At 41.8% G+C, this 22,917-nt stretch overlaps 1 protein-coding gene across 1 annotated transcript in view; it reads right to left on the reverse strand.

Moving 5' to 3' along the window:
- Positions 1-19,257, reverse strand: part of WNT7A (Wnt family member 7A) — a 93,235-nt gene extending 73,978 nt beyond the window's left edge. Inside the window, exons 1-2 of the mRNA XM_051983806.1 lie at positions 17,426-19,257; positions 14,360-14,586 (exon numbers count right to left, since the gene is read on the reverse strand). Coding sequence (XP_051839766.1) covers positions 14,360-14,586; positions 17,426-17,496 — 298 coding nt within the window. The 5' untranslated portion in view covers positions 17,497-19,257. The remainder of the gene's footprint in view (positions 1-14,359; positions 14,587-17,425) is intronic.
- Between the last annotated feature and the right edge of the window lie 3,660 nt (positions 19,258-22,917).

The raw sequence follows: 22,917 nt of genomic DNA on the forward strand, positions 1-22,917 counted from the left end.
CTTGTCTAAGACTCTTTAATAAGTAGATAGAATCAGAGAAGAATCACACAGCCCTACAGACACACTCCCCAGCCAAATTCCCCATAGAGTACCTCAAACAAATCCATAGACCCAGGGTACCAAAGATAATGGCTCATCACTAACACATCCATAATCGCCAACTATTCTCACCACCACTGACATCTCTATTAATAACATATTCTCACAGACAGATTAAAATCACTCAGATGCAACCACCAAGATGGTCTTTCACACACATCCCTATATACACACTCTCCACAGACAACCTCATAAGTACACCTTCACATAAACACACATTCCCGAAGACAGAGCCCATAGAAAAATCCCTCACACTTACATGAACTGATGCTCATTGGAGTAGCACCAAGAGAACACTGTCTGTAGCAACAAAATTATGTGATGATCAATTCCGATGGACGTATTCTTTTCAACAGTGAGGTGATTCAGGCCAATTCCAATAGACTGTGATGGAGAGAGACCCATCTGCCCTCAGAGAGGACTATGGGGACTAAGTGTGGATCACAACATAGTATTTTCACCTTTTTGTTGTTGTTTGCTTGCTTTTTTTTCTTTTTCATTTTTTCCCCTTTTGATCTGAATTTTCTTGTGCAGCATGATAACCAGATAAGGTGGAAATGTGTTTAAAAGAATTGTATGTGTTTAATTGGATTATTTGCTGTCTATGGAAGGAGGAGGTGGGGGTAGAAGGAGAAAAATATGAAACACAAAGTTTTGCAAGTATGAATGTTAAAAACTATCTTTGCATGTATTTTGAAAAATAAAAAGCTATTATTAAAAAATTCATAAATATCTCTTTGTATATGTCCTATAAATAACCCATAAATACTCCCTCCACAGATACAGCACAGATAATCCCTAATATACCTTCCTCACAATTCCCAGTATGTACAAATTTACATAGATCCCAAACAGAAGCTAATTTTCAAAGGTCTAAGTTGTTATCCCTCTGATCTGAATTCCATAAGAAAGTTATGGTTATTTTTCTAACCATTTCCCAACTCTATTTCTGTGAGTCTAATTTGATTTCATGAACCCTTTGATTATTTAACGTTCTAATCAGAGATTTGTAAATGACCCTGCCAAGGAGAGGATGGGAATCCAGAGGCAGAAACAACTTTGCCAACTCCCTCTAGGAATGTGTGACTCATCCTTATCGCTTGTTATTGGTCACCCCCTTGATGTGATAGTCTATGACAAAGGTCCACTAACTTGGGAAGAAATCTATCTCTAGTCCCAAGTGGGGGACAATATGTGCTGGAGCCAACCTGTTACCTTATCAAGTTAGTCAATCTTTTTGGTTGTTTTCAACTATGTACCTGCACAAGATTATATCCCAAAGCTATTGTTAAAAGGAAGGTAAGAAGAAGCGCCTACTCATGCAAAAATATTCATAACTGCCTTCCTCAATAATAGCTTTTTATTTTCAAAATATATGCAAAAATAGTTTTCAGCATTCACCCTTGCAAGACCTTGTGTTCCAAATTTTTCTCTACCTTCTGAATTCAATTCTCCCTGTGCAACAAGAAAACTGTTCGGTTATGCACACATATATAGGATATACTGTAACCTATTCAACATGTAAAGGACTGCTTGCCATCTGGGGGAGGGGAAAAATCGGAACAGAAGTGAATGCAAGGGATACTGCTGTAAAAAATTACCCTGGCATGAGTTCTATCAATAAAAAGTTATTTTAAAAAAAAGCCAAATTTTTCTCCCTTTTTCCCCTTTCCCCCTCCTTTAGACAGCAAGTAATCCAATACAGGTTAAACATGTGCACTTTTTCTATAAATATTTCCATATTTATCATGCTGTACAAAAAAAATCAGATCAAAAGGTGAAAAAATGAGAAAGAAAAAAAAGCAAGCAAACAACAACAAAAAAGATGAAAACACCACGTGGATCACCACTCCATATAGACGTTTTTCTGGATGCAGATGGTTCTCTCCATCAAAAGTCTATTGGAATTGGCCTGAATCATCTCATTAAAAAGAGCCACGTCCATAACAGTTGATCATCACATAATCTTGTTGCTGTGTATAATATTCTCTTGGTTCTACTCACTGTTCTTAGCATCAGTTCACATCAGTCTCTCCAGGTCTTTCTGAAATTATCCTGCTGACTATTTCTTAGAGAACAATAGTATTCCTTAACACTCATATACCATAACTTTATTCAGCTGATGGCTATCCACTAAGTTTCCAATAATTGCCTTCTTTAGAATAGAAAAAAAATGGAAACAACCCACATATCCAATGAGAATGATTGAATGGGTACATTATGGTAGGAAGTAATGATTCCATAGTCTATGAATATAGTAGAAACATCCCCATAAAAATGACAAACATAAACATTATAAAGAGATGGGAAAAGATATGTCCAAGATAAAATATAAAGAGTTTAGCATAATAGGAGACAAAATGTAGATGTTTGGCTCTAAACTTATAAAAATAAAGCTATCGAAGACAACAGAACTTTGTAAATGGATAGACATATTGAAAAGTGAACATAGAGCAACAGAATCACTTATATACTGCAGATTGCTTCAAACTTTTTGGGAAAATAATCTGGTATACACAAAAAAAAAGAAAAATATTCAGACTCTTTGACCCTAGGATTCTATTATTAGTTAAGTACCTGAAGAGTCATCATAAATGGAAGGAGGAAAAACTATGACATATATTTAAAGAGAGTAATATTGTTTGCAATTCCAAAGAAGTGGAAAATTACCTAAATATGTCCTACCATTAGTGGCTAGATGGATGAATAAATGATAGTATATCAATTTGAGCAATTATTTGGCTGAAGGATGATAAAAATTTTAGCCCATAACAAACCTTGAAAACTATCAACCAAATCAGAAGAGGTGTGCTCTGTCAGATGATGGAGTCCCACATCCACAAAGTCACATACTTATCAACATAAGAAAACATCAATAAAATGTGATATACATGAAATTCATGAAGAAATTTATAGAGACACAAGAAATAATGGGAATTGGAGAAAGAAAAACCAAAAATGTCACTTCATCTCTCTGGACTTCAGTTTCAGATCTGTAAAATGAGAGGGTTGGACTAGACAAGCTTTAAGCTCCTTTCTAGCTACAAATCATGTAGTGTTCTGAATAATATAAACACTGAAAACCACTATAGTCCCCAGTTCTTTTTTTGTTTGTTCTATCTTTTGTTCTTAAAACCTTAAACATTCACCAGAAAAAGCACACTAGTATTGATGAGATCAAGTTTGAAAGGTTCCGTTCTTAACTCCCAAGTCAAACATCTTGGCTGTTCCCTGACAAAAGCTGGCCAGAGCCCTCCTAAAGTCATCTCAAAAACACATGTTGACAGGATAAGTTATGGAAAGCACTTTTTAATCCTTAAAGTGCAATATAAATGTCAACTATTATTATTAGAAGCAAAAACACTATGGCTACTTATTGGTGATGTTATAGACTGGATTCAGCCACCGGACAGAAGATAACCAGCTTTGAATGCTTAGTATCTGATTATAGTAATCTTTCAGTATTTATTTAATAGTTCAAGAATCAAATTTTTAAAAAATTAATTTTAAAAATTAAGAAAAAATTAAAATATTTAAATTTTTTTAATTTAAAAAAATAGTTCAAGGATCTGTAGTTTTGTTCAGATTTTCCCCTCTATTACCAGACTTCTAAGGCAATATGAAACACTGAATCTGAAGACAGAAGACTTGAGCATCTCATGTGTGGCTTTGAAGAAGTCATCCCCACTCCACCAGCCTTTGTGAAATGAGGAAACTGGACTAGATGGTCTCTAAAATCTCTTTTAGTTCTTGAAAATCTTTGGTCCTATGATCATTAAAAAGGAACAGGTGAGAGAATGTGGATAATTCAACAAACAATCCTGTTGAACAAATACTGAAAATAAGTGCCGAATCTTAAGTATTGAGCAAAACTGAAAAACCTCTGCCCTGAAGGACATTCTACTGGTTAACACTGATGTTGCAGTCAGAAGTCTTGAGTTCAAATTTGACTTCGGATGCTGAGTAATAGTCCATATCCTGGACATCTCCAGACATGCTATTTTTAAATCAATTCCATCTGACCATCACATCCACTCCCTTCCTTCAGGAACTGGACTTTGCCAACAGGGTACCACCGTAGGCTTTGATAGGACAGCTTTGGGGCTTACCTTCCTCCATTTCAGACCTCTGCAGTACTTCCTGGACATTTCCAGCCAACCCGCCGTGCACAAACAAGAGCCCCTTCCCAGTTCCCCTTTCTGTGTTGTCTTCCTTTATCAGGATGGAAGCTCCTTGAGGATATACACTGACTTACTCACCTTTTTTTTCCCCTGTACTTGCCACAGTTCCTGGTCCACAATAATCACAATTAAGTGATACTTAATCACTGCTTTATCTGTCTTTTCTGTGATCCTGGCAAAGTCACTTAATCTTTCTCTGAGTCAGTTTCCTCATTTGTAAAATGAGAATAAGAATATCAGTATCACATTCCTAATGAGGTTGTTATGGGGAAAGCATTTTGTAGTCAGAGCTAGAAACCCGGGCTGTCAGAGTTATTGTGACTTAGTACAACAGATCCCACTAATGAAAAAAAAAAAAAACCCTCCAATTTCATATCCTTCTAATTGTGGGCAGGACATCATTATTGGAGCAGGACTTAGAATTAAGGGTAATTCCCCTAGAATTTGGAAAACCAGAAACTACATGGAATGAACCAAATCAGCCATCTGAACAGTTAATAGAGGTTAAGTTCCTCAGGGGGAGAGCCTCTGGCATAATGCCTTATACAGAATAGGCACTAACTAAATGTCTACTGGGTTGAACTTAAATTGGATTGGAAAAAGAAATTCACTCAATGGACAAACATGACCCCAAAGAAGAACAGGAAAAAAAATGTCCCTCTCTCCTTTTGTATTGGAAGAGTTGTATCTATGGGTGTGGATTGTTTGAAATGTGGCCATGAGTCCATCGATTTTGCTGAAATTTTTCTTTTTAGTCTTTGTTAGTAAGGAAAGCTCATTGAAAACCTCTCCTCAGTTCCAGTCTATCCTGTTCCTTCTCTGTAGCTGTGAGAAGGAGATGGGTAGTATGTGTTGTGCCATCTAACTGATATCATCCCATCCAGCATCTACCAACAAATCAAGGCCTCCTGAACTCCAAAATCTTGCTTTCTAACCATCTGACACCTCCGCTCCCAACCCTCCAGACTTGGGCCAAGAAAAGGGGAGCCTCCCTCTTTGATCAGAAGGTATCATAACATTCTCCCCTGCAGGTTCACTAGAAAACTCTTACCCTGGTTCAAACCCTTATTACCTCATATGTAGACAATCACAATATCCCCCTCTCCACACTGGTCCCCTTATCTCCAGTTTCTCTGGCCCTCATTCCTTCCCTTCCTTTGTTGCCAAAGACAATAATCTCCTGAAATGCCTCTATCACTTAGATCATTCTCTTGTTTCAAAGCCTATAGAAATTCCACATACTCTATAAGATAAAGTTCTAGGTCCTTAGAATAGCATTCAAGAATTCCCATGGTCTGGCCCAACTTTATCATGTCCAGGTTCTTCTCCCACTACCCTAAAAGAAGCCACCTTCTCCAGGCAAACGGATAGACCTGGTGTTTTTCTACCTCCTGGCCATGCCATTTCTTTAAAATTAAAAACAAAATTAAAAAAATAATAAATATTGCCTACTGCACTGAACTAGGAGTTGGAGGAACCACAAAGTCTAGATTTTCTGCCCAAAAGGAACTTAAAATTCTAGTAGAGGGTTAAGGCATGATGCATAATAATACAAGACAAGTTCTTTAAAGGGTTACAAAATAAAATGCTATGAGATCAGAGGGGATATCATGTACCAGGGAGATCACTTCCAGATAACCTTTAAAATCTATCCTGACCTTCATGGGACTTACTATCTACCCATAAATCTCACGTATACAGCCATGTTCATACATTGCAATATCCCCTAGTGAGAGTATTAGCTGCTCGAGGGCAAGACCTCATCTCATAATTTTTCATATCCCATAGTATATCCTAGCAGATTCTTGCCCATAATAATACCTGTTGATTGAGTTGTTTTTCCCCTAAGTTTTGTACTCTAATTTGAATAGGGCCCAAGGTAGCCCTTCACTGCAAAGACCTGGGAAGAAGCCCTGGGAAGCCCTGAGTTCAAGGTCAAGCCAATTTAATAGCTTTTCTTTTTAAGCTTGGGAGGATTACTTAGGCAAATTTATTTTTAATTTACAGTAAATAAGGAATCACTGATCATAGAACAGGGAAAAACATCAGCTTAACCACATCTTGGGAGGGATTCTGAGCTGCTTTTGTTCTCTGTTCCAAACCTTAGGGGGGTTAGGATAAGAGAGAAACACAAGCTGGCCAGGATTACAAAAAGTGAGAGCTTGATTTCCCAGACCCCATAGAGGGTATTCCTAGAGGAGATTTCAAAGGTCAATGTCCTGTATGAGGGGTCCAGAATTTAGACAATGCTTGTTCAATGTAGCCCAACCTCGCCCCTGACATCTCTCTTCCCTGGGACCTTTCTTGCTCCTTCAAAGAGCCCGGTAGATTAAATTTGGAGGAGAGGAACCACTAGCCCAAAATGTTGAACAATGGTAAGAAACAAAGACCTTAAGCCCTGGATCACCAGGACTGCGCCTTCTAAGACTTATAAGGCCCTCCTCCCACCTGGTCGTGCCTCCTGTTTCCTGACTCCTTGAGAGGCTAACTCCCATGAATGTACATTCATAAATATAATCCTTGCCAGGGACTCTTCCTTTAAGATCTGATTCTGGGTATTCTGCCATCTCTAGCATTTCTCTGGCAGCCAAATAAGACAGTAAATAGATGAGAGTGTTGGAGTTGGAATCAGGAGGACCTGCATTCAAATCCTGACTCAGATATATATGTACCAAGTAGATAGAAAAGAAATTTAACCCTTTTTCACAGGCTCTACAGATATCTAAGGACTAGATCCTAATTCTGCCATTCCCTCAACCCCATTTAAAACTTCACTTTGCCAGGTAAAGCCTCCATCCCTGGCTCCTCTGCCTCTTCTTCAGATGGTCTACTTTCTTGACCTCTCACCACCCTGCTTTACACCTCTGGAAGATGTCCAGCTTATAAATATTCCTCTTAAAGTAGGGCACCCAAAATACTCCAGATGTGGTCTGACCTTCTTCTGGACACCACACTTCTCTCAGGATGACCTCAGATTGCATTAGCTGTGTTGGCAGCCACATCACACTGTTGACTCATACTAAGCTTTCAGACAATTAAAACCTGTTGTCTTTTTTCATATGAACTGCTGCAAAGCCAGAGCTCATGTATCCTATACTTTGTTTCAGTACTGGTTTCACTTACATGCACAATAGTTACCCTAAACCAATTTTTACTCATTGGTGAAAAGCTGTATGGCACAACAGACAGAGACAGAAAGACAGAGGAAGACCCAGGTTCCAGTTCTGCCTTAGGACTAGGGTTCCAACCTGAGTCACATTTGTATGACTATGGGCAAAGAGCCCCAAGCTTCCCTGGAGACCTCTAGTTATAAAGCAGTGACTGATCTGTATCAGTGAAGGGAATTTCCTTAGTGGGAGTTCACCTACTGATGAAATCATAGATTGGGACCAAATTTTTGAGGATTATATCAGATGGTATCAAGATTTTTTTAAAGTCCTAACTCTGGTAGTTTCATATATAAGCTTTCTTTCCTGAGTTACTTCATCTTTATATCTGAGGAACAGTTCTGTGGGGGATTGGAGAAGGGCAAGACTGTAATGTTGAAAAAGTATGGACTCAATTTTATAAAAATAAGAGGCATTTCCCAATTAATAAATGGTCAAAGGATATGAATAGGCAGTTTTCAGATGAAAAAAATCAAAGCTATCTATAGTCATATAAAAATGCTGTAAATTTCTATTGATTTGAGAAATGTAAATTAAAACAACTCTGAGGTGTCATCTCATACCTATCAGAAATGACAAATGTTGGAGGATATGAGGGAAATAAGAAACGTACTATTGGTCCAACTGAACAATAATTTGAAACTACCCCAAAGAAAATTGTGTGTGTGTGTATGTGTGTGTGTCCAGGAATATCTCTAATAGATCAGTACCTAAAGAGATTTTTTTTAAAGGAAAAAGATGTATACACACAAAAATATTTGTAACAAATTTTGTTTTGTGATGAGAAAGAATTTAAAATACTAAACAACTGGAGAATGACTGAACAAGCTGTGACATATGTGGCATATGTGGCAATGAATACCATTGTGCTATAAGAAAGGGCAATGAAGGTAGTTTCAGAAATAAAAAAACAACACAAAACAAAACCATGGTACATATGACCTGAAGCAAAATGAAATGAGAAGAACCAGAAGATCACTGTGTACAGTTAATAGCAATGTTGTAATGATCAATAGTGAAAGACTTAGATACTCTGATCAATCCAAGACAATTTCAAAGAATTCATGATGAAAAAATGCTATTTACCTCCACAAAAAGAACTGTTGAACTTTGAATGAAAACTGAAGTGTATTCTCACTTTTTTTCTTTTTTTGGCAATATGTCTAAAATAGAAATGTATTTTGCATGCTTTTACTTGTATAATTGATACTATATTGTTTTATCCTCTCAATGGGTGGGAAAGGGATGGAAAGGAAGGAGAGAGTTTGGAACATTTTAAAAGAAAAGAATGTTAAAAATAAATGTTTTTTAAAAACCTAAAAACATCAATAAAACATTATAATGAAAAAGAAAAAAAAGCATGGACTCTGGAATCAGAGGACCTGGGATTGCCTCTGATTCTTATTATCTATGTGACTTTGAGCAAATCACTTAATTTTTCTGGGTCTCAGCTTCCTCAACCGTAAAAATAAGATAATTAAATGAGTTGGCCTTTGAGGACCCAGATCTAAAGTGTCATTATTGTCTCCATTATACATTTGAGGAAACTGAGATTGAGAAAAATTAAGTGAGGTCATAGAACCAGTCAGTATTTGAGTCAGGGTTAAAACTTGGATCTTCCTGACTCAAATCCATCATGCCATCTAGTTGTCTCCTATCAGCCAGCTGACATCTTTCCATCTGATCCATAAGAATAACCTGAGAAATTCTACCAAATTTTTTGTTGAAAATTCAGAATAACCATATCTACAGCACTGCCCTGACCTACCAATCTAGTAAATCTACCAAGAAAGTCAATTCAAGCAAACAGGTATATGTTAAACATATACTAATCACAAAGAACTCAAAAGCTGTCCCTGCCTTCAAGATGCTTACATTCCCCTTGGGGAGAAGATGATGTATATGTCATATGCTGATGTAAATCATATGTGAAAAACATAATATCTGAAGAAGGGGCAACTATTAATAAGTAAGAAGATGAGCAAAGGTGTCCTAGAGTGGAGGGCAACTAAGCTGAACCTTAGGTGAGCTCAGGACAGAGTCCTACGTCTCACCTTTCACTGGGGAACGAGGCACACAGGAAGATCTGACAAAGGAGGCCAAATGGGCAGAAAGGTAAAAGAATTAGGAGAGAACAGTGTCAAAAAGGCTAAAAAGAAAACAAGTTTTTATGAAAAGTCTTTATGAGAGTTATTAAAAGAACCCCACCTGTAAATAGGTCAAGACAGATGAGTACTGAGAAAAGGCAAAAGAAGATTTAGCAATTAATAACAGCTAACTCTTATGTTTGAGATTTTCAGTTTTTTGATACATATATCTCACTTGATCCTCACTGGAATCTTGTGAAGAAAGTGCTATTATCATTCCCATTTTAAAGATGAGGGGACCAAGGCTGAGAGTGATTAAGCAACTTGGCTGAGGATGCACAACTACAGAGTAGCATGAAGAGAAACCATTTTAAACAAGTGGTTTTAGGATCATAGAATCACAGATGTCAAGCTAGAAGAGATCTCAGAGGCCATCTAAAACACTCCCCTCAGTTTTACAAACGAAGAAACTGAGACTTAGAGGGATTAAGTTACTTGATCAAGGTGACTCAGCTGAAAAGTATCAAAGCTAGGAAAGGAACCCAGATCCTTCTACACGATACCACTCCAGTAGTAGAGCTATAAGCCAGGCTGCAAAACATGAACTCATTTGGTCATGGCTTATTCTCAGTGAACCCAGGTTGGTTCTTAATACTACCACCTACATAGCCAGTAGTTATTAGCTTTTCATAAAATACATTGACTTTTTCCTCAAGAATTCTTCTAGTCTCCTTGATGGCTTCCTTAGCATCTCTTTCAAAGGTTCTTCTATTCTTAGCACTGGTTCCCTGTCCAATAATTGCTTCACCCCCTTGCTTAGCCCTAGCATAAACCACTCACCAGTCTTTTCCTTCCATGTGAAGAGTTTCCTGTGTTGACTACCTTGTATCAAACTCTTCCTTTACCCAACCCAATCTTCACTTCATGCTAAGATCTCTCTTTGTAGGATTTAGTATCTCATCTTGAGTTACAGACTACATGTTATAATGAAGACAGCTCTCTTCTTATTATCTAGCTCTATTCTTCATCACCACTGAAGGAATCTACCTTTCCACAATCCCACTAATTTGGAAACAATAAACTGAATCATGGAATTGTCTTCGGATGTTTGTTTTTTTATTTTTTTGTTTGTTTGTTTGTTTTTTGTTTTTACTGAGAGGTACTGTTACATACTAGAAAGGGTATTTGATTTAGACAGGAGGAACTGAGTTCAAATTATTCTGTGTATTAGTTATATGAGTTTTGTTATATCCTTAGACTCTCTGAGCCTCAGTTTCCTTTTCTGTAAAATGAGGAAATTGGACTCAACAACCTCTAAGGTCCCTTCCAGATCAAAATGATCTGGATAGATCCAGATCTATGATCCTCTGATTCTATTTCCAAGGTTCAGTTCTTCTTTAAGTTCCTTTTCTGATCAAGACTCTTTACAGTTAGAGATCACAGGAAACATATCATAGCCTCAAACAGTTGATCAACAATCATTTAAATGCCTCATATGTGTCAGACACAGTAGGTGAGGTGCCTAGGAGGCAAAAACAAAAAGAAAGAAAGAAATCCAGGAAGGAAGGGAGTGAGGGAGAGAAGAAAGGGAAGGAAAGGAAGGAAAGGAAGGGAAGGAAGGGAAAGAAGGAAAGGAAGGGAAAGAAGGGAAAGAAGGGAAAGAAGGGAAGGGAATGAGAGCGGGAGGAAGGGATGGAGGAAGGGAGGAAGGGAGGAAGAGAGGAAGAGAGAAAGGGAGGGAGGAAGGGAGGAAAGGAGGAAGAGAGGAAGGGAGGGAAGAAGGGATGGTGGAAGGGAGGGAGAAAAGGAGGGAGGAAGGGAGCGAGAAAGGAAGGGAGGAAGGAAGGGAGGGAGGAAAAGAGGAAGGGAGGGAGGAAGAGAGGGAGGAAGGGAAAAAGGAAGGGAGGGAGGAAGAGGGAAGAAGGGAGGGTAAAAGGGAGGGAGAAAAGGAGGGAGGAAGGGAGGGAGGAAGAGAGGAAAGGAGGGAGGGAGGAAGGGAGGGAGGGAGGAAGGGAGGAAGAGAGAAAGGGAGGGAGGAGGGAGGAAGGGAGGAGGAAGGGAAGGAAGGGAAGGAAGAAGGGAGGAAAGAAGGGAGGGAGGAAGGGAAGGAGGGAGGGAGGGAGGGAGAAAAAAGAATCCCTGCTCTCAAAGAGCTTATATTGTATCAAGAACCACATGCTCAAAGGATCACAGATTTAGAGCTAGAAAGGATCTTATAAACAGACATCTAATCCAAGCTTTTCATTTTACAGATGAGGAAACTGAAACCCAGAAAGGTAATTCAGCTAATAAGTATAAAAGGCTGGATTTGAAACCAGTTCTTTGTGATTCCAGGTCTAGCACTCTACTTAGTACTAATCATCCTATGGCTGGGAAGAATAAAGAAGGAAGATAAAGAGTGGGGAGAAATTAAGAAAGGAAGCAGAAAAAACAGAGCAAAATATGAGAAGGATTATACCTAAGAGAAAGCCAGCAAGGATGGCTACAAGTTACCCACTCTCAGGTAATTGAGAGCCATCAAGACAAGGAAAGGACCTGAAAGCATGGCACATTGTCATGTGAACAATTGGAGGAACCAAGATGCTTAACCCAGAAAAGTCCCAAGGGAAACATCTTTGAAATCCAACTACTCTTTGGAAGAGGAATTATTCCCTGTCTATGTAGTCTCAGAAGGCACATCTTTACCAATGGGCTCACTTTACAATAGGATATGTCTGAACTGGACAGACGAAGGACTTTCTAACAACTGGCTCTTTTCCAAAATGGAATGCCCCATTTCTGGAAGTACTGATCTCTCTGTCACTGACAGTGTTCAGAAAAATTGTTGGATATCAGAAAATCAGGATTTATAGTTCCAATAGAGGCTGAACTGCCTGATCCTGATTCCTTCTAACAGAGATTCTCTGATTTCCTAAACCTGTTCTGCATGACTCTAGAGCTTCTAGTTAGAAACAAAAGGAAACGGCTATGCTATCTTTTCAGGAGACTATTCTCCTTCCCTCTGAATCTGCTTTCTTAACACATTCTTTGCTATTTCTTTTCACCTATCTCTGTATGATTTTCTCTTGAACCACTCTACCTCCAATAGGCTTCCTTTTCACAATGGCCACATCCTCTTCTCCTTACCTCTCAATCTTGCTCTTTATCCAAGAAGACCACCCTAATGGGGCAAGACCCAATCCTCTTCATCTTCCATCCATCCATCCATTCACCAAGGTGTCACTAGCAAGCACCTGAGGCTATCTGACCCCAGTAAAGAGAAGGTCAAAGAGGAAGCAACCAGCAAGGACCAATTGCAAGGAAAGAAACTTAGAATCCATCTCAAGCCAAAGTGATTAACTACAAGATATTTAATTAAGGATGTCAATGGCAGAAGACCGTTGGCAAAATTCAACTTGCTGGCATCATTCTCTCCTGGCAAAGTGAGATACTTTGTAATCTGACTGCTACTAAGAGTTAGGAATTCTCTCCAGCACAGAAAGACAATGTGATCACAGTGATCTTGCTCTATTTGTTGCCCAAGGGGCATATGACTCACATTTGTGTTCCTTCCAGAAAATGGCCCTAAGGAAAGTTTTTTAACCGGAGCCAGAGAGACAAGAGGTTTAGGAGACCAAGAAGTATAGTCATGAAGGTGATTACAACCATTGATGATAATCACTTAAATGCCATATTTCTAATGTTGTCCTGAGATTATTTGTGCTCCAGAAATCTTGACCTCTGACACAAAAACAAACGACTCCTCCAAGCAGTCCATAGACTTCCACAAAAAGAAAAAAAAAATGCCACAAGAGATTCTAAAGTGGAGAGCACTAGAGTAAAAGAAGACCTTAATTCCAGTCTTAACATTGCTACTAACTGTTTGATCTTGATCACAAATTGCTTAATTTCTCAAAACCTCAGTTTCCCCATCTGTAAAATGAACAATAATCTCTGTCCATCTAAGACGGTTGGGAGGATCTAATAAGATAAGAGGGGTAAAAGAAATTTTGGAGGTAGTAGGTTATATCCCAAGTAAAGTGCAGCAACCAATGGTTAGCTAAGATCCTGTGGTACATAATTATCATAAAGTGTCCATCTGGATAACTAAGGCCAAAATCAAAAATATTAGCTTGTTCCTGACAGGGGCTTGGGATTAAAATTATACAATAATTTAATACAACTTCCTGTCTCCTTCAGCTAAGTCAAAGAGAACAAAACACATTAAATCCACATAAACTGGCTACTTCTCTGGGTCTGGCATTTGATCAAATATTGACATCAACTGTGTATTTCATCCCTCTTTTTTTATTCATTGGTGAAGAAACAAATATCTGAACGAGATGTGTGCATGTATGAGAGAGACAGACAGAGACAGAGAGAGACAGAGAGTTGGAGTTATCTCCATTAAAGTATAGAAGATAGTACATTTAAAAGAGTGTAGCATTTTCAAAAATAAGGGCATCTAAGCAATTAAGTAGATAGAATGCCGGGCCTGGAGTCAAGAAAACTCATCTGTGACCCTGGCCAAGTCATTTAACCGTGTTTGCCTCGGTTCATCTGTAAAATGAACTGGAGAAGGAAATGGCAAACCTACTCCAGTATCTTTGCCAAGAAAGTTATAAATGGGGTCATAAAGAATCAAACATGAGTGAAACAAGTTAACGATGACAAAGAAATTTCAAAATCGTATATCCACAGAGAGAGGAAGGGCATGAAATAAACAAGTGGGATAGGTAAGGTTGCTTACAAGGTAACAATCCACTCAAGACCAAGGCTCAAAGTCTTGTTTGGTGGCCCTGAGATTCTTCCCAGCTCTGTAGTAAACAAGGAAGAGGTAACATACCCACTTTCAGCTCTTTCCCAAAGACCGTCCGCTCTCCCAGGGCTGAGCAGTTCCAACGACCATTTCGGAACTGAAACTGACACTCGTTGATTCCCATTTGAGACCCTTCTCCGATCACGATGATAGCGTCAGGTCGGCTCTGACAGATTGCCCTCTGTCTGGGAGCTAGCCCTGGGATCTTGTTACAGATGATGCTGGCCCCAAGAGCCACCACAGAGGAGAAGCCCCTGCAAAGGAGGAGAGAGACAGACTGGTCATCAAGGCAGAGAGCAGTTTGTGGGGTCAGGGTCAGACCAGACTCACCCTCTGGGGCAAACACTGACTCCAAGCTTTCTTTTTTAACAACAAAGGCTACAACTTTATCTCAGACAAATATCTCCTTCACTCATTTCAAGTGCCTAGTTCAAGAGGATAACAATTCAAAATAGTCTGTTCTCTGAATCTGAAACTTTGAAGAAAGATTCTGGGATGGCTCTAAAGCTGATAATGACATCTATACAATAACAATTATAATAAAACAATTATACATTACTTGTAAATGGATGGTAGAACAGGTAAACATCAGTTTGTACAATATAAATTCGTGTAAATTAACTTTTTCTAAATGAAATCATTTTAAAATATGTTTGAGGACATCACTTAGAATTCAAAAATCACTCCTCTCAATTATGAGACTTGTAAATTTGAATTTTTATACAATGAATTTGCTTAAAATTGAATATACTTATAATAACAACCTAAGGAATGGGTAGATTGTTTAAAGTAATTAGCCAAATAAGATCATCACTACTACTAGTATGAACCAAAGCTGTCTCAGTTAAAGAAAGAAAATGATCATAATAGTATGAATTAGAAATTGAAAGACATCATGACACTGACTAGTCATGTGACTGTGCAAGACACGTAACTTCTCTAAGCTCAGTCTCTTCATTTGTAAAAAGAAAAAGTTGGTCTAAAGTATCTTCGAGTTCTTTTCAAGCTCTAGTTTACATACCATGGCTTTCCAGTGGCATTTGACCAGAATTCAGAAGAGAAAGGTTAGACACAGACTGTATCACTGGGAAATTTCTACATCACCATAACAGTATACAATGAAGAAAAAAAAGTTCTTAAAAAAAGCTAGGAGTCTTATAACAAGTTAACATATGACTTAGTTGAGTCATAAAAGTAAAATAGTAATGAGAGTGCAAAAGGAACCTACACATTTCCAAAAAAAACTGAGCAGTTTATGATTGTGAGGATAACCTAGTTAAAAGTCCCCTCATTTGCCTGAAGTAGAAAAAGAACCTATTTGAAATCAGAGAACCTGAGTTCAAATTCCATCTCTACTCCACATTACCTGGGGAGCCAGAGGGGAAAAAATCACTTAACCTCTGTAGGTGTTCTCATATGAAAATGAGAGGGTTGTACTAGAAAAGCTATAAGGTCCCAGCTCTAGATTCAAGAATCAGATAACCTGAGGCCCAGGGAAGGTCAAAGAGCTAGTAAGCTTCAGACACATAATTAGAACACAAGTTCCCTGATTTTCATTTAATCTAGTGTCCTTTCCACATGTATCAGAAAGTAAGTGGGAGAGCAAACTGAAGCAGCTCCCCATTGTAAGTGGGACATTACTCCAGGAAAACTAAAAGTATTCCTTCCCTTTTCAATGAACCCATCCCACTTCCAATAGTGTGCCCCAAGGCTCCAGGACCCAGGAGGTTTGGGGTAGACTCTGATAGCAACTTTTCCTTATCACAGAAAGGATGTGAGCCAATGAGGGTAAGGTGGAAAAAAATTTTTTTTTTTACCCCAAAGAACCAGTGGACCATCTCTCAAAGTGTCCCTGCCTCCAGATTGCTAAGTGAGAGTGATAGGCCAGCATGTGTGAGAGAGGAGGGAGGGAAAAATAAATCAATGAGGTTATTTTTTAAAAGAATCAGAAAAACAAACGGCAGAGGCCTAGCCTGCCCGCCCCAGCCCCAGTCCCAGCCCCCACCCCAGCTGCGCCGAGTCGCTCTGCCCGGGGTCTGTGCTGGGAGGGAAAAGGGAGGGAGGTAGGGAGTAGTAGGGGGAATGTGCTCCGCTCGCACCAAGTGAGCCCAAAGCAAAGTCCTGGGGTCCCGAAAGGACTGAGAGGTTAGATTGGAAGGTCGCTGGTGTGTGTGGTGGATACGGGGAAGAAGAGGGAAGAATTCTACACTCCAATAAAGGAGGTGGCCCGTAGGAAAAAGACAGAGCGCTAGTGGGACCTTTCCACCCACTCCCCAGGTCCAACCGCCGCACTGCACCCTCCCAAATTCTGGGTTCTGTCTCCCCCAGGTAAAGAAAGCTGCCTAGGAATGAGGATAGCTGGCTATACCGAAGGTAAAGGCTCGAGCTGAAGCTGCAAGGAGGCAAAGGTTCCCAACTGTGTAGAATTGGGGTGAGCATCTGATTAGAGAGACAGACATAGAGACAGACAGACAGAAAGACAACGAGACAGGAGACAGAGAGACAGAGGGACAGACAGAGACAGAGTGTGTGTGTGTGCGTGTGATGTATGCGTGACTACCTGTGTGGGTGAGCTTGTACCATGTGTATCTATATAGTGGGTGGCTGGCTGGCTGGCTAGAGTGCGTGTGCTCTGGGTACCTTGTGTAAGAGAGTCTATGATTCTGGGTGTGTATGATCTGGCGTCTGGGGACCGTGGGTCTCGCTTTGTGTCTGCGTGGCTCTCTGCGTGTCTGTGGTGTGTATGTGTCTCTGTAATGTGGGTCTAGGTGGATCTGATGACGTGAGCGCGCGTTGATCTCCATCCCTCCGCCTCTCCTGTCTGGCTCTCCGCTCTCTCGCCACCGCTCTAGGCTCCAGCGCCCAGAGTCCTGGACAGGGAAGTTTGCCGCCCCCGGGTCTACCTATCGCAACCTCTCTCTCCTTGTCTGCACCGCAAACTTTCCGAGGGAGGCAGGAGCCGGCGCGGGCTAGAGAAGGGACAAAGAGCTCCCGAGAGAGTCTGAGCACTGGGATCCCCATACTCGCGGGCCCCGTCCTGGACCATGCGCCCCCGCCCCTCCCAGCCCTGCCCAGTCCTCCAAAGTGCCTTACCCAATTTTGATGTAGACGATGCCCAGGCTCAGGAAGATGGGGCAGATCCAGCGCCTTGCTTTCCGGTTCATATTCCCCGCTGGCCAGCGGCGCTTAACTCCACATGCACTAGGTGGGGAGGGGGCTGAGGTTTGGGGCTCAGTCTCGGGCCAGGGTCGCCCCCCACGGGGCTGAGCCCCCCCTTGTGGGGCGGGGGACGGGGCCCCGGGGGCAAGGGGCAGGAATTGGAGCAAGAGCTCTGAGCAGGCGGCGCTGCCTTTGTAAATCCCGAGAGGCAGTGGAGACAATCACCATATCCCGCCCTGGGGTCTCCGGGGTGCGGGGGGGCTAGGGTCAGGGGGTCGTCCCGGGGCGTCTGTCCGTCTGGCTCTAGACCGGTCTTCTCTCCCGCGCTTGCAGGCTAAGGGTCCGTGTGTGTGTGTGTGCGTGCGCGTCTGTCTGATCTTTCGGGTTCTCGATGTCTGTCTCCCTGTCTCTCTCCTTCTCCCAGCCTCTTAGTCGCTCCCCCCCACCCGCCCTCCTTTTCTTTTATTCCGGCTTTCTCTCTTCGTCTGTCGCTCGTCGCCCCGCGAGCGGCAGGTCTGCGCACAGCCTGAGCCCCTCAGGTTCAATGCTACTGCTACTATCTGCCTCTTCTCCAAATACTCGGGGCGTGTTCTCCGGGAAGGTGGGGGTGGGGTGGGGGTAGGGTGCTGCTTTAAAAAAAAAAAAAAAAAAAAGAAGGGGGCGGGAGAGGGGAGAGACAGTGGGGGCCGGGAGAGGAGGAGGGCTGGATGTGCAAGTGTGTATGTGTACGCGCGTGTGTGTGTCTGTGTGGAAGAAGGAGGAGGAGGAGGGGGCGTGAGAACTCGCTCGCTATCACCTGCCGAGGCTGCACGGTCCGCCTCCCAAGCTCGTAGCCTTCTAGGCTCCCCTCCCCAGCTGAGGGCAGCCAAGGGGTCCTGGCCTCGCGTGGGGGAGGGAAGAGGGAAAGCTAGAGGGACGGGGGTGGGGGGGACAAAGAGGAGGGGGAGACAGTCTTCCCGCGCGCGCGCGCAAGCTCGCGCACTCCTCTAGCCTGCAGGCGCAAGCCAAACGCCCCGGCTCAATCAGCGCTGAGCCCAGGCGCTACCTCTTCGCAGAGAACTGCCGCACCTCCTGCCTCGCTCCCCCGGCTTTCCCACCTCTCCTTCTCGGTCGAGAAGCAGCCAGGGTCCAAAGGCTCCTCGGTCGCCCTAACCCCAAGCAACTCTTGTTCAGAGCGCCCCGCCTTGGAGTCCCCAGGTCCGGCGAGGTGCCCACCGGCCCCAGCTGTCAGCGCGGGACTGAGGGGCCTCACCTGGCCGGGGGCGGGGGGGAGAGGGGGAAGGGCGGCGGGCTTTGAACGCTGAGCTGGGGTCTGGAGCCCAGGTAGTCACGCAGACGCGCCTGGATTACTCCCCGAAGCTCCCTGACTCTGTCTCCCCAGCCGTCCCCTCTCTCCAAGATGGAGAGCCCTGTGGCCCCGAACAAGGTGTGAGAGCGCGCCAGCCCAGCTGCTAGCCCGAATCGGGAGGCGGCCCCAGGAACTCTGGTCTTGGCCGGCCCCCTCAGCACACGTCGGGCCGAAGCCGTGGTCTTTGACTCGGAGAGCACCACACCGATCGCCTGGCGTTGGTTCCTAGGGGACGGTGCCCAGCATCCCGGCCGCACCCGGCCTTTTATCCGCCCCCGCCCTGAGGCTCGTGGCCCCGCAGGGGGCCGGGGAGGGAACTGCCGTGATAACGGGGGTGGGGCCCGGAATCGGGACTCCGGTGTTATTCCTAAAAAAGGAAATAATATTTTTTTTAAAGCTAAAAAATAAATCAGTAGCTATTCTCCTCCCCCACACACACTCCAACCACAGCTCCGTATTGCTCCCTGAGCTCCAGGTCTAGACTAAAAGCATGGATGGGGGACCCTGGCTCCACACATTGCCAGGATGGGGAGGCAACGCTCTGCAAAACAGGAGTGGGGGCTTCCCGTTCCTCGGCGGAGGGCTCTCTGCTGAGGAGAGTGTCATGGCCACTCCTGCCCCGACCCCCCTTGGAACCAGGCTGAACTCGGGCCCCTGGACGGTTGGAGAGGGGCAGGCTGCGAGGCCGGGTTTGGGACGGGGAACTTGGCGGGCTGGGACGAGACAAAGTCAATGCACCTGGATAGAGCCGTACTATCTAGCATTCGCTGCGCCACCTGGCGGGAGAGAAGGAACAGTGCATCTATCGTAAGGGAAAGTCCTGCACTTAAGGGGACAGGCAGGTGGAGGCCAGGTGTGGTCCTGGGCCTTCTAAAGTTGCAGGTGCAGGAAAACAGCCCCGCCAGCAACGAGAAGTTTGTGAAGATGGAACTAGTAACTCCGGCTCTCACTTGAAGAAGCTGGTTTAGTACATGCAAAACATCAGGATCCTCAGTTTCTTCATCTGTAAAATAGGGAGTAGTACTTTCACCATTGTGAGGGGACATTATGTAAAACTTAAGCCTTAAGAAATGGTAGATAAAGGGTCAAAAGATTTGGGTTCAAATTCTGCCTCTTCTACTTACTGCCAATAATATGACCTCAGAAGGTCCCATCTTTCTTTGATCCTATGACTTTGGAGATCATTTCTTCTAGCCCCTTCATATTAAAGATAAGGAAACTGAGACTTTAAAAAGATAAAATGACTTGCCCAAAATTATATAGCTATTTAGTGGCAGGTGCTGGACTAAATAAACCCTTTCCTGAACCTTCAAACTGATAGGATGTTAACTCCCTCAAAAAATGTATATTTTATTTATTTTGTATATGCTAGTAAAGGTACCTGTTGTCTTCTTGGATAGAATAAAATCACCTTGCAAATGACTGCTCATTTTAATATTGTAACCTCAGTACCTAGAATAGCACCTGGCATACAGTAAGGGATCAATTAATTCTTATTAATTGATTACCTTATCAGAAAAGATGAGGAAAGGGAAATAACAAAGAAGTCTAACTTCCCACAAGCTCTGCTTAAAGGTCTTTTTTTCCTGATAAGTAGCTAAAAAATCTATGTAAACTGCCACTCCTTGAGCATGTTAACTACGGTTATAAGGTGTTTCACCCCAAAATCCAATCTGTAAGGGGAAAGAAGCAAAATAGTTAAATTTAGCAGTTTCATTTTGTATTGAAATCTTATTACAAAAAAAAAAGAAGAAGAAGAAGAAGAAGACCTAGAGAAAGTTTCAAAGATGGAAATCAGTGAATCTTTCTGGGCAAATTTTATCTTAGAAACAATAGAGAATACTCTGAAGGGTTTTGAGTTAGGCTTTAGAAAAACTTCTGACATTTTGTGCAGACTGCCCTGTAGTAAATGGATTCAGAGAAACCAGTTAGAAGTTGTGTTTTTTTTTTTAATTAAACAGATGATGAGAATCTGTAGATGGTGGCGATGAATGGAAGGGAAAGGCTAGCTCTGAGGAAAGCTATGAAGATGAATAACATTTGATGAAGATGTAGAAGGTGAGGGAGAAAATGTGAGTGAGAGATGAGGAAATTAAAGATATCTCCACAGTGGATCCTGGAATATATTCAATCTTATCCAACAAGCATTTATTAAGGGATGTCAATGTTCAAGGTACCTTACTGGGTACCAGATATATAAAGACAAAATCAAAAAAGAGCCCCGATTCCAAGCTTACCGTCTACTGGAGGAAAAATATAGGTAATTCCTGATTATTTGAGAAAGGACAGCAAGATGAAGGGGGAGCTGTGTCAGAAAAGTCTTTCTAAAGAAAAGAGCTTGAGATGTGAAGCTTCAAGGAGGCTAGGGAAAGGGAGTCAGATGTAGCAGATAGAGGACCAACCTTAAAACCAGATAGAGATTTGAGTTCATATCCTGCCTCTGACTGATATGGGTTACAAATTAACTGCCTCTGAATTCCTGGCAATCTCTACCCTGAAGAAATCACAAGTACAGGAATAAAAATCAGAATCTGAAATGGAAATTTGGGGTTCTAAGAGGTAAAGAATACAAAAATCAGAAGGGAATGAATTCTGGGCATATACATATTTTTAAAAAGAGGAATTGGGATAGAATGCTGAATTTGAGGAACAGCAAACCCACCAGTTTTGATGGTCTAAAATACAGGCAAATTCTATGTGAAAGAACACCTGAGAATGAGTTGGGAGTCTTGAGTTTGGGTCTCAGCTCACTGATTTCAGTCTGACTCCTTTAATTCTCTCCATGTGCTTTATGATCCAGAAACATAGGTCTCCATGCTGTCCCTTACTTTTTTTTTTTTTTTTTGACTAGGTAAAAGAGGCCATTGCCTGCCTCAGTTATTACCTAACCTTAATCACTGAATGGACATTGCCTCAATCAAACCGAGACCTATTGAAGCTCTTAGCTAAAAAGACCAAGTTCTCCCCCCCTATATCCAGGGCCATTTTCAATCGTCCTGAGCCATTGGACCTAGATGGCTCCAGAGGAGAAAGTAAAACAGATGACCTTGCATAACCCTCCCTCACTTCAATCCAATTCACTTGCAAGTCATGGTATCACATCCCTATTTCATGGCCTTTTAGAGAACAAAGTACAAAAAAATAATACCTACAATGCTCTATCTCCCAATTCCATATCTTTTCACAAGGTATCCTCCTAGGTAGAAAGGAAAATAGTATAGAAGAAGTCTGGAAAAGAAAGTAGGATCCAGAATATAGAATATTTTAAATGCTAAGCTGAGAATTTTATCCTGGAGGAAATAGGGAAATGAGTAAACTTTTGGAGCAGGGAAATGATCTGGTCAAAATTGTATTCTTTACACCATTTAATACTATTGGTCATCTTCTCCTACATACTCTTTGCCCTCTAGGTTTTTGTGACCCTATCTGTCCAACTATTTATTCTGCCTCCTTTGCTGATTCTTCATCTATGGCACACCCACCAATTGTGGGTATCCTCCAACCCTCTATCAAGAGATCTCTTATCTTCTTGATCTATACTTTCTCATCAGCTCCCATGGGTTCAATAATCATCTTTGTCCATAATTCCCAGATTCATATATAAAGATATTTCCCAATCTGCTTCCAATTCAACCCAGCGTCAAGGCTTGATGAGTCTTTTTTAACAATGAGTGAATGTGGAGGGGAGGAGTGAGGGATAGTATGGGTTGTAGCTACTAATAATTTTATTCAGTCATTGTTCAGTAATGTTTGACTCTTCGTGACCTCATTTAGGGTTTTCTTGGCAAAGATACAGGAATAATTTACCATTTTGTTTTCTAGTTCATTTTACAGTTGAGGAAACTGAGGCAAACAGGTTAAGTGATTTGATCAAGATCACACTCCAAGATCATCTGCACTCTATCCATTGTGCCATCTTCTACCCTGGTAATAAGAACAGTTCGTACATTTATATATTATCTATTAGGTGCCAAATTAAGTGCTATATTAAGTGCTTTACAAACATTATCTCATTTGATCCTATCATTATTACCATTTTGCCAATGAAAAAACTGATGTGAAGTGATTTGCTAAGGAA

The sequence above is a fragment of the Antechinus flavipes genome, chromosome 1, assembly GCF_016432865.1.
Source record: "Antechinus flavipes isolate AdamAnt ecotype Samford, QLD, Australia chromosome 1, AdamAnt_v2, whole genome shotgun sequence".
NCBI lineage: Eukaryota > Metazoa > Chordata > Mammalia > Dasyuromorphia > Dasyuridae > Antechinus > Antechinus flavipes.